Genomic DNA, 24,720 nt, shown 5'->3' on the forward strand with positions numbered 1-24,720 from the left:
GAAAACAAACTACCAAACCATGTTCATTATTATGTCAAATAAATTTAAAGAGTTTTACATATTCCGTCAAAGTTATAAAAAAAATTTAAACGTTGAAAAGTCGGACAAATTTGACGTCTTTTCAATTTTCATTTTCAACCTTCAGTGGACCGTAATTAGACCGTAAAAATTACGTCTATTCAACGTCTAATAGACGACTTTTTGCTGGCTGGGAGGATGCCTAAAATGCACAGTTCATTGGGACTTTCTTTCAGATCCATTTGGGGTAGGCTAATAAAAGCCTTTTTGTTTACACCTTAACTTTGAAAAGTTGCAGCTCTCAATGAATAGGAGGTGCTCAGACATTATACAGAGCACTACTGAGGAATTCAGGTCACGGCGTCTTGTGTGACAGGTTTTTCCACCCATGCAGAATTATTTGAATGCACTACAGTTAAACGCAACAACGTCCATACTTTGCTTTTTTGTTTTTGCGAATGTTATCCGCTGATAGAAGAGACAGGATGAGTATCAATGGGAAGCACGTGGCTCTCGGCCAGCAGTGCAGATCTAGAATAAGCATGACTACTGATCAGAATTACCAACGGGAGTCACAATAAGCCTTTTTTTCTGTGTCACATGGTTTGATCATGGGATAGGCCAGAGCCTGCCATAAATCATATACACACAAACAAAATATAATAATAAGAAGAAGAACACAATTGAAATGAGATGCTCTTGTACATAAATAGCCTATACATTGTAATAATGTTAGACTTTTTAATGTAGGCCTAATTTATTTTAGCCCAATAAATGCTGAAATCTCAGGGTTAAGAAAAATGGCTGAGCAAATAACTGACCCGACCCTTCACTTTCATGTTTTCAAAGTCACTGAAAAAAATCTTGTTGGTGTTTTATAATGATAAAATGGTGGTTAGAATCTGTGGGAAGATTCAATAAATGCGTTCATTATGACTCAGAGAGAGACACAGTTATATGTAGGCTGAAGTGTGTGAAGTGCATCAACAGATGCTTCTTTCTTCCATGATGCACATTTGAAGGCTACATTATTTTCCACTATGGTCTCACTGAGAATACTGACAAAATGAGTCATGCACTTGCTACTATTTAGGCAAATTATTTTGGTGTGCAAAATAATTGGTGTGGTTATACAAGGAGTGCTAATAAAGTTCAGCTTGTTATTAGTCTTTTAAAGGAAATACTTTCTGCAAACATTTAAATGTTGAAGATCATGCATGGCTTTGATCACATTATCTGAGAATTGCATTCTTGCTGGGGCAATTAGTAAAAGACAAAACAATCCCCCCGAATAAACTGATAAAGCATAGATTTTACAACATGCCTTTACAGTTAAATCTTTGCATAGGACAAATGACTAAAGGACACTGACATTGTGGGGTTACTGACATTATTATTATAAAGCCGTTAGATTAATAATTCACCAAAGATAATTTGTATCTACATGAAACGTTACATTATACTGTCCTCGTAAGTGTGACGTGTCAAACTAACTTGACCGCACAGGCTCACGGAAACATGAATGCGCAGTTATGGACCAATCAGAAAAACGCACTAGTCCCTGCAGCCAATCAGATACAGTCCCTGCAAGGTGCATTCTTTTCACCGCTATTTTTTATTTTTTTGAGGCTGCTCGTTTTTGAAGTGTTTAACACGAAATACTGTCAAGGATACAGTTTATTCCAGCGTTTTGGATGGTCTGCGATTTTTTTGCGTTCTTGTAAATGATCTAGATAAAAAATGGGGTGTTGAAATGCTCTCTCTCTCTGAGGAGGCAGCACTGATATGAGCAGCAGGGACCTTTCGCTGTCACAGGCAGTCTGTTTTTGTTGATACCGCCAGCAGCCGCTCACGAGGGAGACACGGAGAAATAAATGCGTATTTAAACACCAACACAATCGTGTTGGAAATACACTGAAGAAAAATGCGAGGCCTAGGACACTTTATTGCACTTTTATTTTTTCCCATGGTATTTTGTGTGGATTTCCATGTGGAACCAGGATCCTATAACGCGCACCGGGTGTATGTGAAGTCTCCAATAGCCGCCAGAAGTCTGACCGGGACGGGATCGGATGCAGATATTTCGCGAGTTCACAGTCACATCCAGAAAAGAAGCGCTGATGTAGACTCCTGTAATGGTTTAAAGGAATATGAAACCAAGTTAACTAGCAACACTCACAACGTAAGTTCACTCGCACCAATGCATCCTCTGCCTCAACCTCATATTACCTAACCCTGGTAATATTAATTAACTACATGTACGTACAATAGGGTTAGGGTTTGGTTTAAGATTTATTTACTTGTAATTATGCATATTGTAGGCATAATCCTACTGTTATTACTATAGTAAGTACATAATAACGTGTAACTACGTCACCTTAACATAAAGTGTTACCTGTTTTATGTATTTGTTAGTATTTTAATTGCTAGTGAGTAATTTAAGCTAGTATGATGAATATCAACTGCATTTGAAATATGGACTATACTGGTCACAATTGTATTACTTGCTATAAATGGAAAAATAAGTAGGCTACTATAACACAAACTTGTGTTTTTATGTTTTACTAGATTTTGAAACACATCCTGTCACATTTGGCCAGCTCAAACGCATTCAAAGGACTTTAGTTTGGTGATAAACATGTAAATACTGTAAAATGGGAATAAAAATGCAAGCTTTCTTTTTATATTAGAACATTTTCACATATTTTTCTATATCTTCTGTTACAGCCCTCAGAATACGTTTTCTCTTCCATTTCTGTTTTTATAACTATAAAATGTTGACGATTGTGTTTGAACTATGTCCTTGACAAGTGTAACTTTGGCTAGCAGCAGTTGTAGAACCAGTTAAACTGGTATGACAACCAGCCCCCCCCCCAATAGCTATGCCTTTCTAAAGCATGTTGTTAAGTTTAGCTAACCATTTAATTTTATAATACAAACAAGTGTAAGTTTTAATATTACAGAATGGAACAGTAATACTGACATTAGTCGCTGCGACTTAAAATGACTTCCTTTTCTCGGAATAATTTGTGGTGGCTTCTTGTCAGATGAGGTGAAACAATCGAGGTAAATGAGGGTTGGTTGAAATTACACCTTTTTGAACGGACAGCTCGTCTCTACTTCAACACTAGTCTGATTAACTTCCTCTGGTCATTAGTCACAGATGTGTCAACCTTTTTTTTTTTTTTACACAGACCTACTGTGGTCTGTCTTTCTGTAGGAAGTTATCATAAATTCAAAAGCTGTTAATCAACAGAAAATAGTCCCAAAGTGTTTTAAGATTATGTGTGTACTGACCTTTCGGCCTTTATATAACATTTGGATGTATGTTCAATTCTAGACTGGGTTCACTAGATGGGATTAGAACATTTAACTTATTTAAAGGGACACAGATGCAGCCCAGAGAAAGAAAGTGAAAGTATTTTAGCCATTCTCCTCATTCATATCAGCAAAATAAGTGCTTTAAATGAGAGAAAACAGTCAGCATAATTTCTTTTCACACTTCCATCTAGCATTTGAGATTTTCAGGAGACTCACATTAACTTTCAAAGTATAAGGAACCATTTCATGTGACAAACAGATCAATGTTATGTCACCCTTTTGTAACATATTATAATAGGTTATATTAACAATTTGGCTTTATATCAATCATGATCAAATTGTTTGGTAATGCATTTAAAATGATTTGTTCTCAGAGTTAAACAAATCATCTAAACCAGTAGTTCTCAACCAGGGGGGCTCAGCAAACTAACCTCACCAATAACTATTATTTTTATTGAAAAACATACAGAATCAAAATTAATTGTATTTAAGGAATTTAATATATCAACAACACTCCCAATTTCTGTAAATAAAAAAAGTTGTCATAATTTTATTTACAGCAGAAATGCCAGAGGAAATGTACAATATGGTCATTTTGGCCTTCAAATAATGTATCTTTAAATGAGTCAAAAAGATTGAGAGCCACTGAATTATAACACTGTTGTTTTGATGTCATCTTCAATTTCACAATTCATTCCTATTTTTTTTAATTTCAGTAATTTGTCAGTTTCACGGTTAAGTGTCCTGAGTATAGTTGATAGGTTTCTGGTTTAGTTTTTGTTTAAGGTTAGCATGTGCTTTGCATAGGTTGATAATGTCTTTCTAGGACATGCAATATTAAAAGCTTTATTGTGCGTGTGAAAAGTCTTATATTTTGTCCATGACGACGCACATTTCAGTATTGGTTTTGTTTAATATTAATAAAATGTGTTTCTTTCAGTGGACTTTTCAAGATATCAGTGGATCTGTGTCTCTGGCCTGGGTGGGGGACGGAACTGGGGTGAGTTTCACTTTTGATTTATTATGTGTACACACTATCATACGCTTGCTGTTCTGAGATGAAGTCTCTGGAAAAAAACATCCACCATACTAAAAATGCCATTCAAGGTTAGATGAGGAAGTCTTTTAGCTTTAGGTTTAAATTTAGACTGTCTAGGTAATCTTTGCAGACCTCTTTGGCTGTTTGCAGTGCTCACAAAGAAAAATGAACACAACTATCAATATGGCTAAATGCAAACTCATAACCAGTTTGACCTTTCTCTTGCCCCGGTGCACATTCAAGGCCATGCTGTGAAGTCTTGTTTCTTACTCTGACCACGGCTGCTGTGCACTTTACTGCAATAAAAACAATACTTCGACCTACACTACCATTTGAAATTTTGGAGTCTGTAAGAAGTCTTTTATGCTCACCAAGGCAGAATTTATTTGATCAAAAATACAGTAAAACAGTAATATTGTTAAATACTATTACAACTTAAAATAACTGTTTTCTATTTGAATACATTTCAAAAAGTAATTTATTTCTGTGATGGCAAAGCTGAATTACTCCAGTCTTCACTCTAGTGTCACATGATCCTTCAGAAATTGTCTAAAATGCTGATTTGCTACTTAGGAGACATTCCTTATTTTTACCAATGTTAAAAACAATAGTGCTGCTTATTATTTTGTGGAAATCTTGATTTTTCCCCCCAGAATTCTTTGATAAATAGGTCTAATAGCATGTATTTGAAATAGAAATCTTTTGTAACATTATAAATGTCCTTCCTGTCACTTTTGATCGATGTATTGCATCCTTACTGAATGAAAGTACTGATTTCTTTCAAAGAAAAAAAAGGTTTGTAAAGGTTTGAGTCAAAAGTAAATAACTGTCTCTATGCCTCAATCTTAGGTAGTGCTAGCCCTGACAACATTTAAGGTGCCATTCATCTTCCTGCGATTTGGTCAGTCTAAACTGTATAGGAGGTGAGTACTGGTTTGAATTGTGTTTGTTCTTGTAAAACCAATGTTAGCTTTACTCCATGTCTTTCTCGGTCTTCCACTCCTTGTTATAGTGAAAACTATGGAAAGTCGTTTGAGGATGTGACAGATCTCATCAACAACACCTTCATCAGCACTGACTTTGGGATCGCTATAGGTCCGGAAAACTCTGGCAAGGTGGGCAAGACATGTCAAAAATCCAGCATTTGAGTATCTTCTCCCAATAAGCCCACGTGGGCTGTGGAGCTGGATCAGTTTGCTATGTTAAAGATGTTTCTCATGTTGCTGAATTGGCCTGTAGACACTCAAATGCAGCATGTCAATCAAAGTAAAAATAGACTAATTGAACTTTCTGTTCTTTGCTGATTTTCCGATACTCAAAGCAATTATAGGGATGTGTGAAAGCACTTTAAAGTAATCAAAGTCCTGATTTTCTTTCCCTCAGGTGATCCTCACAGGAGATGTTTCTGGAGGAACTGGTGCCAGAATTTTCCGTTCAAAAGACTTTGCCAAGCATTTCATCACCACAGATTTGCTCTTCCAGCCTCTAATGCAGATAATGTACAACCCTCAAAACTCTGATGTGCTTGCAGTCATCAGCAACAAGGTGAGAGCCTATCAAAATTTGTGTTATATGGGTGTCGAAAAGAAAGTAACTAAAGCCGCGTTTCCACCGCGGGAACTTTCCCCAGGAACTAGGAACTTTGGGGTGGTACTCGGTGTGTTTACACCGCAGGAACCAGGGTCTAAATGAAGTTGCGGGTAAATATTTCCCCCTCCGAAAGTCCCTGCTGGCGAGGTAGTACTTTTTTCAAAGTTCAGGAACTTTCGGGGGCGGGACTTGTGCGCTGAACATGCTGATTGGTTGAGTTCATGGTGCATTTTGATTGGATGACTCCACGCAGCATTCTATTTTAACCAGCATTTTTAAAAATCTATTGCGGTTCGTGGCTTCATGCAGTAAGAGTTGTCTGTCTGCAAATATGGAATTACATTTTTTTTTTAAACAACACACAGCTGGACCGACGACGAGGTTCAGGATTTATTAAGCGTATTTGTGTAACAGGACATTTTCTGCGCGTTCGTCCCTTCCATCTCACGGTCAATGTCTGCATCGTCTAATTTTATAGCATTACGAGCTTTCTGAACACGCTTTAGTATCAGTGCTCATCTCTTTTCTGCCGTTTTGTTAATTACCTCGTTAGTAAACCAATACATCACAAACAACTGCAGCACAGTTTGAATCTCCTCCATACTTATTATAAATGTGGCGCTCAAAACTGATTAATGTGTCCGTCGCAGACTGGGAGGAGCAGTTGCGCGCAGTTTATAATCTTCCTGGTACTTTAGGCCGTGGTGTAAACGCAGAGAGCAACCGGTCTGGGGCAAAAAAAGTTCCTGGGACAAATTGTTCCGGGTAATTTCGGTGGAAACGCGGCTTTAGAGCCATTTGGTCAGTGAATTTAATTAGTGTAAATGTATACACTTTATTCCACAAAGTATGCGTCATGATCACATATTGCATTTAAGTCCTTAGTTTATGACTCAGTGAAGTTCAAAACAAACATCAACACATATTGGGTTTCCTGAAGTGATAAGAGAAAAAAACTTTGCACTTATCTAAATGACACGATAGCATATTTAACTCTTTGCCTGCCATTGACAAGATTTTCCGTCATTTATGACACAAGTAAAGGAAAGAGTTAAAGAGTTAAATATATTTATTGCAAAAAAATTGTTTTTACAAAAAGATGATATACAAGCTAAGAAAACATATACAGTACAAGAAGATATACATAGATTGTGTAAATTCTTTTTTCCTTTTTTATGCATTTAAAGTGGTGCATTGCTGCTTTTGAACATTAGCATAACATCATCTTATTGCTGCTGTTTCAGAATGATCTCTGGATCTCTAAGGATTTTGGTCATACATGGAGGAAAATTCATGAGATGGTGTGTGTGGTGAAATGGTAAGATCTTTTAATGATTGTAAAACCCACTTACGCCCTTAGAATGTGCTTTGTGTTTGTGAAGACACAAGGGGGTCTGGGTGGAGTGACTTTATATGGTATGTTTTACTTTTGGACCAGTCAGTTTGTGGAGTTCTGTATTGTCTTTTCACGGCTGCACATCCAAGACACACAAAAACACAAACATGCAAATACGGCCACCATGGCAGCAACACGAGACATTCTCTGCTGAGTCACTGTGCTTTTCCACACGGCTCAGCTTTCAAATGTCCGAGGACACTCGGCTGCTCCAGATAAACTCCTGCATCAAACTTCAGTTGGATTCTCCAGTTTTTTTGTGTGTGTTTTTTTTGTTGCTTGAATTCAACAATCCCTGGTTGATACATACCTGGTCATCAGGGAATAGTAATGTTGACAAGGACGTTCTGCCAGGCTTATAATTTATTTGCACAATTAATGGTTGACCAAGGGAGCCAGATCAGTTTGGGCACTCTTTTAAGTTATATATATATATATATATATATATATATATATATATAGTTCCTTAATTCCTCCTCTGAGGAATCCTAACTGAAGGAAGGCCTCACCCACTGCACACATGATATGAAGCTCTCACGTGACTTCAGAAGCCAGTAAAGTCAAACCAAAAACATGGGTTGTTCCTGTTATGCAGTTTCTTTTACCTGAATATCACATTCATATTCAAATTACAACACACTATTCAGAATATGCTTGTGTTGAATTTTAAGGATGTATTTCAATATAAGCATATACCAGAGTTTTAGAAACATGCACCATTTAAGCTTAGCCAATTTATCAACTTTATTTATTACATCTTGAATATTTAAACAATGGCAAGAAAATGAACGACTGGAAATAAAGAGCTAAAAGTGAGTGATTGAAATTTTGAATTTAAAATGGATTCGTTTAATTTTCAAACAGCCTGGGATGATTTAGAGTGATACCACAAAATATCTCAGAATTTAATGTGATAAAAACCTATTTATATAACTTCCTTATAGTTTAAAAGTTAAATATTTTATCCAATATATTTAGCTTGAAAATGTGCTGCATGGAATGGCCCACTTACATTTAAGTTTTAGAGACTGTTTTCAGTTATGTTGCAACCTGAAAACACCTCAACCTGAGTCACTCCCTTAGGTCTTATCTTAACAATGCGTCATATGATCGGTGACAATTGTAGATATCCTGTTACAACAATGCCATGCATTTTAATGGAGAATCTCTATGCAACCAGTTTATTGTTGCATTGTTCATGTTATCTATAAATTTCAAATATGGTTTGTGTGGTGATTGTCATAAACTGTCTCCTTCCTTGACATTTTAGTGTTCAGTACGTTTGTACTTATTATGCTGCAAAGTGCAAACAAGTGACTGATCTGAAGTGAACCGATCTTAATGCTGTTGTTTTATGAGGTCTCTTGAGTTTAATCTCACAGATCAATTCTCTCTTCATCATTTCCACAGGGGAATGGATACTCTATTCTTCTCCGTCAGCCTTAATGGATCCTGCAGTGAGTAATATTTATCAATTTTGTTGATCTAAGGTGTGGTGACATGAATGTGTTCTGTTCTGTCACTAGTATGTGTTTGTATTGATTTCTTCTGTACATCCTTGAGCATTAGTTACTGTAATAGTTGACTGTAAAGTTGACTATAAAATAGCAATAACATAAGCAATAATAATAAGCAATAATAATAAGCAATAATAGAATAGAAAACAGTTATTTCAAATTGTAATAATATTTCACAATATCACAGTTTTCAAACAAATGCAGCCTTGGTGAGCTTAAGAGACTTAAAAAAATAAATAAAATAAATAAATAAATAAATATATATATATATATAATGGCATATAGTCATTCTTGACATTTTTAAGAAAAAACATGTTACCCAGCTAGATATTTATCCAAAATTGCAACAGCAGTTCACAAAAAGTTTTAAAACATAAAAACACAAGTACATGATCGACAAAAATAAAAATAATACAGCAATGATAACAGTCCTGTCAACTGGCCCAAAACTCTCTCGCGCTGACCCTGTCAGCGGCCGTCCTTACTGTTGAACCCAACTGAGTAAAAGTGTATACCTTTTAAGCTTCCTTTTCACGATGTTTGATAATGTGCTTTTTTGCAAGAGGGAATGTCAGAGGGGATGATGCAGTGCCCTGTGAGTGGTGTTGCTCATTAACAGCGTTTAGATAAAATGTTGATAGAATTTTTTGAACTAGAATTCAGCATCCCACAGTGGATTTGACTCAGTAAACCTTATGTTATTGCTATAGAAAAGCACGACACAGGCAGCGGCCCAAGTGCTATCAGCAACTCATAAAAACCAGATGCATATTTCTGGACTAATGTTACCTCACTCTTTGTTATTTTGTGTCTTCAGTTGATAAAGGAACGCTGGTGCTGAAGAAGTCAGTTGATCTTAATGCTAACTTTAAAACAGTCGCCGAGAGAATCTACTCCTTTGGGATTGGTGGACGCTTCCTGTTTGCTTCAGTTATGGCTGCATCAGGAAACATTATGCCGTCAGCATCAGAGGTGTGTGTGACTGTGCACCCGAGAGTGAGTGTGTTTATGCGTGAATGTGATGTTTTAACTATATGCATGTTCTTTAGGAGATTTTACGTGCAATACATGTGTCGGTAGACCAAGGTGAGACATGGAACATGGCACAACTTCCCCCTGTCAGTCATGAGCAGTTTTACTCAATACTAGCAGCCAATGATGAAATGGTCTTCATGCATGTGGATGAACCAGGAGGTCAGTGTTTCCTTTTGTTTTATTTATAGCAACCATAATATATAGGCTTAAAACATTTCCTGTTGTAGAAACCATCATACCACACTGCTGTATCAATATATTATTTATTGTATGAATATTTTTATTGGTTAACCACTGCCATTTAGTAAGATCAACAAAGAGTGGAGCAAAAAGAAACAGCATTAAAAAATTTTTTTTTTATTTGTGCTACTTTATAGAGCTCAATGTTTCTATATTTCAACTGTATTGTGTGTTTTTTTCTCAGACGAGGGTATTGGCACCATCTATGTGTCAGATGTGTCAGGTACTGTGTATTCCAAGTCTCTAGAACGCCATCTGTATATGACTCCAGGGGGTGAGACAGACTTCACGAATGTCACTTCCCTCAGAGGAGTCTTCACTACTAGCGTGCTGAATGAGGGTATGACTACATCTTACATAAGACGAATATACACTTATAGTCTGTGTGTATTTAACCTCAGGTTACTCTAGGAGGCCTGTATCACTTGGAATACTTTAAATCGACATGAAAAGCAGTTTTTAAAAAAAAGGCTTGCAGTTTACTTTTCTAAATATACATTTGAAAATGAACATGATATATAACATTGCATACACTACTGTTTAAAAGTTTGGGGTCGGTAAGATTTTTAAAATATTTTTGACCAAGGCTCACCATTTATTTGATAAAAATACATTAAAACAGTAAAATTTCTAAATATTATTACAATTTAAAATAATTGTTTTCTATGAAAACATTTTTTAATGAAAAAGCTGTTATTTTAGTAATTCCGTCATTATTTACTCACCGTCATGTCGTTCCAACCCCATAAGAGTTTTGTTCTGTGATGTGGAGAGAAGAATGACCCAATAGCGAGATGCGGAATAACAGTCTTTAATAACAGAAAGTGGCTGTCCAGAGGATGAGAACAAATCTTTCTTCAGCGATAATGGATAACAAAAGATCTTCCAGAGGAATATAGACAGAACGAAACTTGATCCTCAGAAGAGACAGCCGTGCGATCTCGGAGACCGAAAACACCGAGGCGATGCCAGGCAAACAGGTAACTCACAGGAGGTCAGATCTCAGCAGGCGGAGACGAGCAGGTATTCTGTAACAAGCACAGCTTAGTCGCACATGTAGAGAGGTAGAACAATCTCCCAAGGAAACACAGGACAAGACAAGACAGGAACGAGAGGTTAGAATACTGACGACTCATACGTATTACTCGTGAAATAATCTGGCAACGAGACAGGGAGAAACAGGGCTAAAAGAAGCAGACATAATTAGAGAAAGAGAGAACAGGTGTGGAAAGAGTGACAAAGTAACGAGTAGAGAGTGGACACAGCTGGGGGTGATGAGAGAAATGTGTGTGTGTGTAATGAGAGGTATGATGATCAGCGAGAGTGCATGAGTGTGTGTGACCAAAAGGGGGAGACAGAGTAAAGAGAGCCAGGATCATGACAGTACCCTCTCCTCAACGAGCGCCTCCTGGCGCTCCCGAGGCAGGAGACTGACGGGACCGGAGGAAATCATCAATGAGCGAGGGGTCCAGGATGTCCCGAGCCGAAACCCAACTCCTCTCCTCAGGACCGTACCCCTCCCAGTCCACTAAATATTGATGCCCACGACCTCGGCGTCGCATATCTAAAAGCTTGCGGACCTTGTAAACCGGCGTCCCTTCAACACGAATGGGAGGAATAGAAGGGCGAGAGGGCGCGCGAACGGTCGGTTTTATGCAGGAGACGTGAAAAACGGGGTGGACACGACGAAGACTAGGAGGAAGGGCGAGCTTAACAACGACAGGACTGATGACCTTATCGATACGAAACGGCCCGACAAAACGAGGAGCTAGCTTACGAGATTCTGATTGGAGAGGTAAATTGGACGTGGAAAGCCAGACCCGTTGGCCACAAACATAGCGAGGGCTTTTGACACGACGTTTGTTAGCGGTGTTGCTCATGCGCCTCCTCGAGCGACAGAGTGATGATCTCACCTCTCTCCAAGTGCGCTTGCAGCGATCGATGAACGCTTGTACAGAAGGAACATTAGATTCAGTATTCTGCGAGGAGAACAATGGGGGTTGATAACCCAGGCAACAATTAAATGGTGAGAGACCCGTGGCGGAACTGGGAAGCGAATTGTGCGCGTATTCTGCCCAGGCAAGTTGCTCTGACCAAGACGAGGGATTACGGTGTGCAAGACTGCGGAGACTGCGGGTGACAATTTGATTGGCTCGTTCGGCCTGACCGTTAGTTTGGGGATGAAACCCGGACGAAAGGCTGGCGGTAGCTCCGATAAGACGACAGAACTCTCTCCAAAATTGAGAGGCGAACTGTGGTCCCCTATCAGAAACCACGTCGGTGGGAAGACCGTGTAATTTAAAAACATGATCAACCATGATCTGGGCCGTCTCTTTGGCAGAGGGAAGCTTGACGAGCGGAATGAAGTGCGCGGACTTAGAGAAGCGGTCAACGACAGTTAAAATGACCGTGTTCCCTGCAGACGGAGGAAGACCGGTGATAAAATCGAGTCCAATGTGGGACCATGGACGTGAAGGAACCGGTAAGGGACGAAGTAGACCTGCAGGTGGCGAATTACCGGCCTTGGTCTGGGCACAAACAGGACAGGAGGCGACAAAACGACGCGCGTCTCGTTCCAATCTAGGCCACCAAAAGCGTTGACGGATGGAGGCGAGAGTGCCCCGCACGCCGGGATGGGCGGACAATTTAGAGGAGTGGCCCCACTGAAGGGTTGCTAAGCGCGCAGGAGTAGGAACAAACAGAAGATGCTTAGGACAGGCGCGCGGAACGGTAGCGTGAGTGAGGGCGCGCTTTACCAGTCTCTCGACTCCCCAGACTGCCGCACCCACTACACAGTTAGAAGGAATAATCTTCTCCCGTGCAGTGGTGGAAGTCGAGGAGTCGAAGAGACGGGAAAGAGCGTCTGGTTTAACGTTCTTCGACCCGGGACGATAAGAGATGGAAAAATCAAAACGCGTGAAAAACAGAGCCCAACGAGCCTGGCGAGCGTTCAATCTCTTGGCGGAACGAATATACTCCAGGTTTCTGTGGTCCGTCCAAACAATGAACGGAACTGGAGCCCCTTCTAACCATTGACGCCACTCTCCCAGTGCCAAGCGTATGGCGAGTAATTCACGGTTCCCGACGTCATAATTACGCTCCGCGGGAGAGAGGCGGTGCGAAAAGAAGGCACAGGGGTGTACCTTCTCATCGACCGACGAGCGCTGAGAGAGAACCGCCCCGACCCCCACCTCAGAAGCGTCGACCTCGACGATAAACTGTCTCGCGACGTCGGGGGTGAGCAGAATGGGGGCGGTAGTGAAAAGGGATTTAAGACGATCGAAAGCGCGCTGAGCCGGAACTGACCACACGAATCTAGACTTGACTGAAGTCAAGGCGGTGAGCGGGGCGGCCACCTGACTAAAGTTGCGTATAAAGCGGCGATAAAAATTAGCGAAACCGAGAAATCGCTGCAGCGCGACACGAGAGTCAGGAACGGGCCAATCAATAACCGCCTGGACCTTAGAAGGATCCATACCGATCCCCTCCGCAGAAATGATCGAGCCGAGAAACGTAACAGAGGGAGCATGAAAGGTGCACTTCTCAGCTTTGACAAAGAGTCGATTCTCTAATAACCGCTGGAGAACCCGACGAACGTGTTGGACGTGCACTTCGAGAGAGGGTGAAAAAATCAAAATGTCATCGAGATAAACGAAGACAAAAATATTAAGCATATCCCGAAGGACATCGTTGACGAGGGCTTGAAAAACGGCAGGAGCGTTGACCAGACCGAACGGAAGAACCCGGTATTCAAAGTGACCGAGGGGCGTGTTAAAGGCGGTCTTCCACTCATCGCCCTCCTTGATGCGCACGAGATGATAAGCATTACGAAGGTCAAGATTAGTAAAAAACTTTGCTCCCTGCAGTAGTTCAAAGGCTGAAGACATCAGTGGCAAGGGATAACGATTCTTGACAGTGATCTCATTCAGCCCTCTATAATCTATGCAGGGACGCAAAGAACCGTCCTTCTTTTTAACAAAAAAAAAACCAGCGCCGGCAGGAGACGAAGAGGGTACAATGGTACCTGCATTAAGGGAGTCGAAAAGGTAATTCTCGAGTGCTTCGCGTTCGGGGGCTGACAAAGAATAAAGTCTTCCCCGCGGGGGCATAGTACCCGGGAGGAGATCGATGCCACAGTCGTACGGTCGATGAGGAGGAAGAGAAGTGGCACGGGAACGACTGAACACCTCCCGCAGATCGTGATATTCCTCCGGTACCCCAGACAAATCACCCGGCCCCTCCTGAGAAACAGAGACAGAAGACACAGGAGGAATAGCAGAGGTTAAACATTCGACATGACAAGACAATTTCCAAGACAACACAGAATTATTAGACCAATTGATCTGAGGATTATGCTGAACCAGCCAGGGGTGTCCTAAAACCACCGGACTAAAAGGTGAACAAAAAACAAAAAAAGAAATGGTCTCGCTGTGGTTCCCCGAGACAGTTAGAGTGAGAGGAACGGTCCTCCTCCGAATCCGAGGAAGGGCACTACCGTCTAGGGCATAAAGTGGGGTGGAGTCTCTTAAGTCAATGAGGGGAATACCTTGCTCTTGAGCCCACGCCTCGTCGACGAAATTCCCCTCCGCACCAGAGTCTATCAAGGCTGCACAGGCGACAGAAGACCCAGGCCAGCGGAGAGAAATGGAGAGAGTGGTACACGACCTCGATGGAGAGTCCCTGGAAGAAGCGCTCGCCAGTAGCCCTCCGCTTACTGGCGAGCTCTGGCTTTTACCGGGCAATTATTAACAAAGTGATCAGAGGAAGCACAGTACATGCAGAGGCGATTGGTCACTCTCCTTTCTCGTTCCCTAGCAGAGATGCGTAATCCTCCGAGCTGCATCGCCTCCGGCTCCGTACCACTGGGAGACGAAGGAGGAACGGAGGGTGAGGGAGAGAGCAGAGAAAACTCAAGGTTGCGTGAGCGACGGCGTAGGTCGAATCGCTTCTCTATCCGGATCGCCAGGTCGATCAGGTCATCAAGTCGAGTCGGCACCCCTCGAGCGCAGATCTCATCCTTTAGCTCGGAATTAAGCCCCTCCTGGAAGCGGGCCACCAAAGCCGGCTCATTCCAACCACTGGTGGTCGCGAGAGTGCGGAATTCAATCGAGAAATCCGCAGCGGAGCGTCTACCCTGGCGAAGGGAGGAGAGTAAACGTGAAGCCTCCTCTCCATACGCAGAGCGGTCGAAGACACGAATCATCTCGGCTTTAAACAGAGAAAAGTCAAGAGTACAGGCCGCCTCAGTCTCCCAGTTGGCTGCTCCCCATTCACGGGCTCGTCCAGCAAGGAGAGAAATTACAAAGGCCACTCTGGCTCGATCCGAAGCATAGGTCGAGGGTTGAAGAGAGAAGACTACTTCACATTGAGTCAAGAAGGCGCGACATTGAGTGGGCTCACCCGCGAAGCACGGAGGGTTGTTGACTCGTGGTTCCGGTGTCTCGCGGTGATCCTGAGAAACGGAAGCTTCATGGCGCAGATGATGGAGCTGTGCGGAGAGACCTGATACCTGGGAGACTAAGGACTCGACGGCTTGTCTCGCGGCGGTAAGCTCCTCCTCATGCCGGCCCAGCATAGCACCTTGGAGTTCGACAGCAGATTGAAACTGGTTACCGCTCGCTGGGTCCATCGTGGCCAGATTATTCTGTGATGTGGAGAGAAGAATGACCCAATAGCGAGATGCGGAATAACAGTCTTTAATAACAGAAAGTGGCTGTCCAGAGGATGAGAACAAATCTTTCTTCAGCGATAATGGATAACAAAAGATCTTCCAGAGGAATATAGACAGAACGAAACTTGATCCTCAGAAGAGACAGCCGTGCGATCTCGGAGACCGAAAACACCGAGGCGATGCCAGGCAAACAGGTAACTCACAGGAGGTCAGATCTCAGCAGGCGGAGACGAGCAGGTATTCTGTAACAAGCACAGCTTAGTCGCACATGTAGAGAGGTAGAACAATCTCCCAAGGAAACACAGGACAAGACAAGACAGGAACGAGAGGTTAGAATACTGACGACTCATACGTATTACTCGTGAAATAATCTGGCAACGAGACAGGGAGAAACAGGGCTAAAAGAAGCAGACATAATTAGAGAAAGAGAGAACAGGTGTGGAAAGAGTGACAAAGTAACGAGTAGAGAGTGGACACAGCTGGGGGTGATGAGAGAAATGTGTGTGTGTGTAATGAGAGGTATGATGATCAGCGAGAGTGCATGAGTGTGTGTGACCAAAAGGGGGAGACAGAGTAAAGAGAGCCAGGATCATGACATGTTCATCTTCGGAACACAAATGAAGATATTTTTGATGAGATCCGAAAGCTTTCAGTCCCTCTATTGGAAGCAACACAATTTACACATTCAAGGTCCAGAAAGATAGGAAAGACATCATTAAAGTAATCCATGTGACTCCAGTGGTTTAACCACAATCTTATGAAGCAACGCAAGTGCTTTGTTTGCCACTTTATTTACGAAAATATTAACCTGCAATCCAGTAGGGGGAACTCCATGACCCATCCGTGTTGTCTGTGAACTCGCTTTGTATAATATTTTGTAAATATAGAGATAAATGTTTTTTTTTTTTGTGCAAACAAAGCTCTTGCGTTGCTTCATAAGATTGAGGTTAAACCACTGGAGTCACATGGATTACTTTAATGTATTTCCTATTGTTATGGACCTTGAATGTGTAAATGCGTTGCTCCCAATGGAGGTACTGAAAGGGTTTTTCAAAAATATCCTCATATGTGTTCCCGAAGATAAACAAAGCTCTTACGGGTGTGGAACGACATGAGGGTGAGTAATTAATGACAGAATTGTCCATTTTGGGTGAACTAACCATTTAAGGCTTTTCTGAAGTATTTTTCAGAGTATTTTTTTTATGATTCTCTCTATTTGTCTTTTTCTGCTAAAGACAGCTCGGTACAGACAGTAATATCATTTGATCAGGGAGGTGAATGGGTTCCTGTGAAGAAACCTGAGAACAGCAAGTGCGATTCTACGGCCAAAGATAAAGAAATGGTAAGAATCACTTTGAATGGAAGCTGTTATAATTGGACAGATGTGACCAAACCTTAAAATCCTTGAGAAATTGAACAGTGTGTTTATTTACTTACCTTGTGATGTCTTTCTCCTGTGCAGTGTAGTCTGCATATTCATGCCTCATACAGCTCCTCCAGGAAGCTGAATGTTCCCATGCTGCCTCTGAGTGAACCCAATGCTGTCGGACTCATCTTGGCTCATGGTAATGCATGTACACTTTTAAGAAAAGTCCAAAGTGCAATTCAGTTCTGTGGCATAAATTGTAATGTCTCTATTTTAATTTAATTTAATTTAATTTTATATTTAATAAATTAGAACACATAAAAGTCATTCATATTAAATGGTTAAAATGGATACAAGAAAATTAAAGGTGCAGTAAGCAATTTCTGAGAAACACTGTTGTTATTTGAAATCATCCCAAACAAACACACCCTCCCTTCATTGTTCCGCCAAAATTCCTCATCATGCAATGCAATAGAAGATGGCCTTTTTGCTTAGGTCTCTCCAGTGCTAGAAAGTTTCTAATCTCCAATATTATCGTGCTGTTGGCTGATCCTAACTTTTCTTTTTCCAATAGTATTCTTCTGACCTTTTCTCTTTTGTAATGTCTCTCAGCCATGTCTTTCTACAGTCTTTCTTCAAATCTCCCTCTTGCTTCCTCTTGATTGTGTAAGTGTGTTGAGGTGCTCGGTCCAATCCACTTTCAAAAGTTTTTTTTTTTCAGAAATCGTTTACTGCACCTTTAAGTGTAATTTCTGCGTCACCAAACAGAATTGCATAAATAATGACTTTCATATAATGAACCTTTCTGCCATCCCACTTACTCTCTTTTTTTTTAGGCAGCGTGGGTGACTCAATCTCAATGTTGACACCTGATGTGTACGTGTCTGATGATGGAGGCTACACCTGGCAGCAGGCTCTGAAGGGACCGCATTACTATGCTATCCTGGATTCAGGAGGCCTGCTGGTGGCCGTGGAGCACAACGAGGAGAACCCATCCCAACTCATCTCTGAGATTAAGTGAGCTTCCTGTAGTTCTTGAGACGAAACCCATACAATTGGCTTTTATATGGACGGTTTTCCATGCCAAGCTGAAGATTATGCTAATATTTCCACATGCAGAGTGCCGGTACATGCTGTAAAACTCATGGTTTGTGTGTCTCTCAGGTTCTCCACCGATGAGGGGCAATGCTGGCATGTTTATAAGTTCACCCAGACGCCGATGCACTTCACAGGGCTGGCCTCAGAGCCTGGTGCCCGCTCAGTGAATGTCAGTCTCTGGGGTTATGAAGATGCTTTGATCAGCCACTGGGTAACTTACACCATTGACTTTAGAGACCTGCTGACACGTAACTGTGAGTGACCAGTTCTGTTTGAACCACACAAAATCAAAGACATTTATATAATTATATAATTAGGTTTAACACAATCTAATCTGTCGCTGTCTATTTCCCAGGCACAGAAAGTGATTATGTCCAGTGGCTGGCGCACTCTGATGACATCAGCGACCCGGAAGATGGTTGCATGCTGGGTTATAAGGAAAAATTCCTGCGTGTGAAAAAGGACTCTGTGTGTTGGATTGGCAGGGATTACATAGTCACCAAGCAGCCCTTATCATGCAACTGCACACTGGATGACTTCATGTGGTGAGTGGAAACCAAAGTGATTTCCACTCACTTTTTCTAATTCTACTTTGAAAAACATTTTAGTTTTAGTTCATTTGATGAATGGATTGTTTAGGTTAAGTTTAGTTATTTTATGCATATTTCTATTTCATTTTAATATATTTTATAATTAGGTAATTCAGGTTTAGTTTAACATTTTGGACTGCATTTTTGGAAGCATTTTCAGTGCAATGATCAAAATAACTTTTGTCATATGTTGTATACTCATTTGCTACTAGAATGTCAGATGTCTTAAGGCCTTTTTATGCTTCTCCGTCAACTCCACGCCGTAGCTACGCCGTTTTTTGGTTCTGCGTCGGGTTGTGTTGCATCGCGGTGCATTTCACCGCCAGAACGCTAGGGGGGTGGGGGTGTGACCAATCACAGCCCTTGTGGTCTGCGTCGCCTTGACGCGTAGTTACAATTTTTTGGAGGTGCACGTCGAGCTACGGCGGAGGGGTTCGCGTCGACGCAGAAGGGTCTGCGGGGGTACGCCGTCGATATGACGCAGAAGCATAAAAAGGCCTTTAGTCCACACAGACTAGAGACCCACCCAAACCAATGATTTTCTCTGATTTAGATATCTGCACCTGATAGTCACATTACAATTATTCAAATGTTCAGTGTTAAGCATGATGATATGTTACATATTACACTGGAGTAGGCTGCTTTTAAATTAACATTTTTTTTAAAAGTTAAAGTTCTTCTTTGGCTAAATTAAATTTCCTTAATAGCCTAAACACAGCTTTACCCTTAAATTCTTAAATTGGAATGTCACTGTTTCCGTCATCGTGACTTCCCTAGCACACACACAAGAAATTAAATGCGTTCAGCCCAAACAAAGGCTAGACATAGGCTAATTTATTAAATAAATGTCATATGCATACAGTGTTTCACAGCCGTAACATAGGCTATCATCACATACCCATCACTTAATTTGTCCTGGTTAACTACTACACGAAAAGAATCACAATGTTTTGGTTTCAAAAAGAGATCACGATTTTCCCACGATTCTGAACAGACAACTGAACAAAATAACATGTCATTTACTACAGGTTCTGACAAATATTAATTGCTGCAGTATTTTTTAAATGTTTAATGATGAATCTGAACAAATTATTTAATTTTAGTTTATGCTTTGATTCAATGACTCACTCATAAATACTTCACTTGTTTAATTTCTGGATGAATCAGCATTTTTTAAAGGGGTCATCGGATTTTCCACAAGTTGGTATGATTCTTTAGGGTCTTCATGTAAAGTTTGTAACATACTTTGGTTAAAGTTCCTCAATGGTTGAGTAAAACAACACCTTTTTTACCTTCTCAAAAACAGCTCTGTTCACAACGACCCGTTTTAGTGCATGCGTGAATGTATTTTTTTCATTGTATGGTGGTTGTGTCCACACACTGCAAAGACACATTTATATGCAAACACCATATAAAAGGAAATTTTGCATCCGATGACCCCTTTAAACATATCTCTTGCTCAATTCAATGACAAATACATTTTGTCACTTGTCACCACCTGTTGGGATAACAAATCATTATTTGAAGCGCCATGTTTCTTTTTAAAGAGGTGACTTACTCTATTTTGATTGCTTCCATTTAAACCTTTTTTTCTTCTGTGATAATATGAATATTTGTAACACAGAAATAATGATACTGTGTGGTTGAAAAACCTCTATGACAACTGCTCTGGCTCAACGCAGATTTGAATGTTCTATCGTTGTCATTTAGAAATTTGATTGTGTGTGTGTTTGAATCGAGATCGCTATCTTTTAACGATTACGGTACTCGTGCAGCTATATTTCAAAGTTTTCAAATCTTATCTTCCCTCCTGCTTAGTGACTTTGGATACTACCGTAAAGAGAACAGCTCAGAATGTATTGAGCAGGCTGAGCTCAAAGACCACGATCTTGAGATCTGCATCCACGGGAGAGAGGAACAGCTACAGACCAGTGGGTAATGCCCCCTCTTTGGATTATTCTCCATTGCTTGAAGACTAAATCTGTCTTAAAAGTAGACAGTTCAGAGTCAAGGTTTTTCACGTGCTGTAATACCTTACATCTGGTTAGCACCTGCTAGCTTCTCTTTGACTTATTAAGAGAGCTCTAAAAAAACATGCGTATTATAATTTATTTACCAGGTACAGAAAGATTCCAGGTGATAAATGTGAGGGAGGACAACAACCAGGAAGAAAAGTGATTAACCTTAGCCAGAGATGTGTTAGCAACCTGCTGACGGACCCTCAGCTGCTGGTGAGACTGCATTTACCTTGTTACATATAGAGTGGTGCAGGACAGGTATGCCATCTTTTTGTTGGCCAAAACGCGGAAACGAGTTAGCATTTTAGCACTTCCGGTTCCATCGTCCCGAAGTCAGTGGGTTTTTTTAATGGGTTTTTGGTTACATTGCTATAATAAGATCTGTGGTGAACACAAGCTCAAAACTCTTTCACGTTTTATTTTATGACATAAAATACTTCAGTATTACCCACTCTTGATTTTTTAAGCTTTTATGTGTCTAGTAAAAAGCAGTTGTTATCAAGTGGCTAAATGGGACTACAGAGGCTGTCTGGGACATTAAACATCGAACAGGAAAACTCAGTCCGCTTTTACAGCTTCGTTACTCTTATAATTCTGCTCTTAAAAACTATTCTAACTCAAACTTTCTGGGACATTTTTTTTAGATAAATTTTTTTTTGGAAGCTTAGTTGACGTTGATGTCGTAGGACCGTGGTGTTGTTCGTTTATAGCCTACCTTTAGCTTTTTACTAAGTTCTGGCGACTGCATTTAGGCTTCAAAATTCATAAAGTTGTGTTGATCTGTGAAAAGGATCTTGATGGACAAAACATGCGAGTATCATAAACTTTTGTTGATCACAGAGCTTGTTTTTTTGTGACAATCCAAAAGCCAATGGAGTGTTAGCCTACCAGTGTGATGCTAACTGCCGATTGGCCTATAAAGTGACGTCATACTTGCACCACTCTATTACTAGTTTAATAGTTCATACAGGGGTTCAAATGTGTATACAGTATATATATGTTCATCCAAAAATTACGTTTTTGGAAGAATATCTTGGCCACTCTTTGGAATATAATACATTTGATAATAATACAATGTATAATACGTTGCTTTTTTTTAATTTTGGAGTTTAACAACCCCAGTTTCATGGATGACTAGTGACAGATCTTTTTTCTACTACTTAAATTGTTATGCTATTTTAAAGGTTCCAAATGTTGTAGTTGAAGGTCCTACAAAAGGTTTACATGCATCCAAGGTAAAAAAACACTTACATTTTTTTAATAATATATATTGCACATCTCCTCAAAGAGAATGCAAATGGTTTGTTCTAAGATTCAGTCTCTCTAATCGCCTCCTTTCCAAAAGAGCCTACTTTACTCTAATTGGTCAGACGGCCTAGTCTGTTGTGATTGGTCTACTGCTTACAATGCTTGTTTGGAACAAAATGCCTGCTATTACCATATCTGAATTTCAGTTCGGGAGGCATCCTCAGTGCTTGATACACAGTGATATGGACAGTAACAATGGCATCCATTTTACATATCATGCTTTTGAAATACATGCAAAGCGGATTTGCAGTGCTGAAAATAGCATCTTCTCAGCACGTCGACAACACAAACCAAAAACTATTGTTTGACTATTGAGAAAATAGAACATTTTCATTTCATTTTTCATAAACCTCGAATACTTGTGCACCGCTGTTTACCCTGTATCTCTGTAATCCACAGACAGATAAATCTACCTCACACACCGCCCCTATCGTTGCGATCGTCATAGCCATCCTGCTGACCAGTGCAGTGTTTGGGGTTCTGTTTGTAAAGAAGTATGTCTGTGGCGGAAGGTCAGTCTGCTCTCTAGACATTTTATGGGTTACATATAGAATATGTTTAATCACATAAAATAAAATAAACGTCCTGACAAGAACCTGTCTTGGCCTCAATATTTTGCAGGTTCCTGGTACACAGATACTCAGTCTTACAACATAATGCGGAAGCCAACGCCGTAGATGAACCGCTGGACACAGATGTGGCTGGAGCACCTAAGATTGATTTCCATGATGACTCAGATGAGGTACAGGATTTGGACCATCTCACACTAATACATACACCTAAATGGAATCTTCTTTGGTATTTGTTTAGGGAAAAAAATGCAAAATAGCAGTACTGATCTTACTAAATGAATGTGTGTTTTTGGCAGGACCTACTGGAGTAAAGCTGTGCATTAGGTGACCACACGGAGCTACATTTCCTGTCATTCAGGCATTACTGCTGCTGTCTCTCACCTCTCTCGAAAGCACAAACCAGCTGTCAGCTTTCTCTAACTTAATCTACCAGCTAATGTCACGTGCTTCCTTCTTCTTGACCAATGGGATGGGACCTGGTTGCTTCTCCACCAATAGGAGGGTATTCTGATGATGCTGTTCTCGTGATAGAATAGTCTTGTGAATGTAACTCTGCTAAAATTCTCTAAAGCAGACAAAAAGGTGTTTATAAGCTGTTTGTGGAAGTTTCAGTTCTTTCTTTTGAAATAGGGGTCTTCTGGGCAGGATTTTGAGGATCAAACCGTGGTTTGATGAGACTGTCACTGGAGTAGTTGTAAAATACTTGCTTTTCTTTTGATGTCCAGGTGCCCTTACGTCAGAACTAGAGGTATATCATTATTTCAGCAGGAATTTCATTCAGCAACAAGAGACAAATGAATCATATCATATGCGATGTTTAAAATACTGTGCTACTGAACCCTGACTGTGTTTATTACTAAAATGTGATCACACCTGCTGTCAAAGCTTTAGTATAATGTCCACTTTACTGTAAATAAGCAGGCGCATTTATGAATATAGCAATAAAATGCTGAGAAACAGGCAATAGATTTGACTTTACAAAAAGGAGAATATATTTATAATTTAAGATTTATGAACATTACCTGAAACTGTAGCTAGGCTGCAAGTTTGATGAAGTGAGATTGTTATTTGGACAAATAACTGTAGAACATAGAGATAATCTTCACATTACACATTTGTAAATAAGCAACACTTGACGGTTAGGTACAATTTTGTAATAAATATTTTTATGAACTAAATGATGCAGATGCATGTAAAATAGAACACAACTGTAGTTTGTGTACAACCTTGAACATTTTGCCCAAATCAAATTTTGTAGTTAAATAGTTTTTGACATTTGTGCCGTTTCTTGGTTCTCGTCTTGACAGCAGGAAATTACCATGTTATCAAGAGTGACCGTTTTTTTTTTACCATTTCACATAGACGCCTAAAACCTGACTAAGTGTTTGTGTGACAAACCATTAGTTGCAATAATTTTGCATGTGTGAATTATTTTCATGTTTGTGCAGCAACTTCAGCGAGGTGAGAACAGATCCAGTGGTCTGAAGTCTTTGACCATGTGGTTTGATTTTGGATATTCAAATGCAATAGAGTCATTTAGAACCTTTCTATTGGTACTTCCTGTTTGCATAGATGCTTGATGTCTGATGCAGTGAGTTTTTATTTTATTAAGTGTGTATTATGCTGTTGCTGTTGTTTTGGAGATCTCCTACAATCGGTTTACATGCATCCAAGGTCAAAAAAAAATCACCTTTTACCATATCTGAATTTCAGCTCCTTTGGCTTGCTCAGTGCTTGATACACAGTGATACGGACAGTAACAATGGCGTGTTTTTCAAATCAAATCCAGCGGTCTAAAGTCTTTGACGAAGTGATTTGATTTTGGATATTTAAATGCAATTGAGCAATTTAGCACCTTTCCATTGGTACTTCCTGTTTGCGTAGATGCTTGATGTCTGATGCAATGTTTTTTATTAAGTGTGTATTTAAATATAATTTCTA

The 24,720-nt window shown here is 40.3% G+C and overlaps 1 protein-coding gene across 1 annotated transcript; it reads left to right on the plus strand.

The window, feature by feature from the left end:
• The first annotated feature begins 1,622 nt into the window (after positions 1 to 1,622).
• On the plus strand, positions 1,623 to 24,134 carry sort1b (sortilin 1b). The gene is made up of 20 exons (XM_079637262.1): positions 1,623 to 2,200; positions 4,280 to 4,339; positions 5,228 to 5,301; positions 5,391 to 5,493; positions 5,762 to 5,923; positions 7,213 to 7,286; positions 8,775 to 8,821; positions 9,699 to 9,853; positions 9,931 to 10,075; positions 10,341 to 10,496; positions 17,063 to 17,169; positions 17,290 to 17,392; positions 18,030 to 18,210; positions 18,358 to 18,545; positions 18,647 to 18,836; positions 20,700 to 20,816; positions 21,001 to 21,112; positions 22,607 to 22,719; positions 22,829 to 22,949; positions 23,076 to 24,134. Exons 1-20 carry the CDS (start codon positions 1,943 to 1,945, stop codon positions 23,088 to 23,090), a joined length of 2,481 nt encoding a protein of 826 aa, XP_079493388.1. The 5' UTR covers positions 1,623 to 1,942; the 3' UTR covers positions 23,091 to 24,134.
• The last annotated feature ends 586 nt before the right edge of the window (positions 24,135 to 24,720 follow it).

Source organism: Phoxinus phoxinus (genome assembly GCF_949152265.1).
Source record: "Phoxinus phoxinus genome assembly, chromosome: 15".
Lineage (NCBI taxonomy): Eukaryota > Metazoa > Chordata > Actinopteri > Cypriniformes > Leuciscidae > Phoxinus > Phoxinus phoxinus.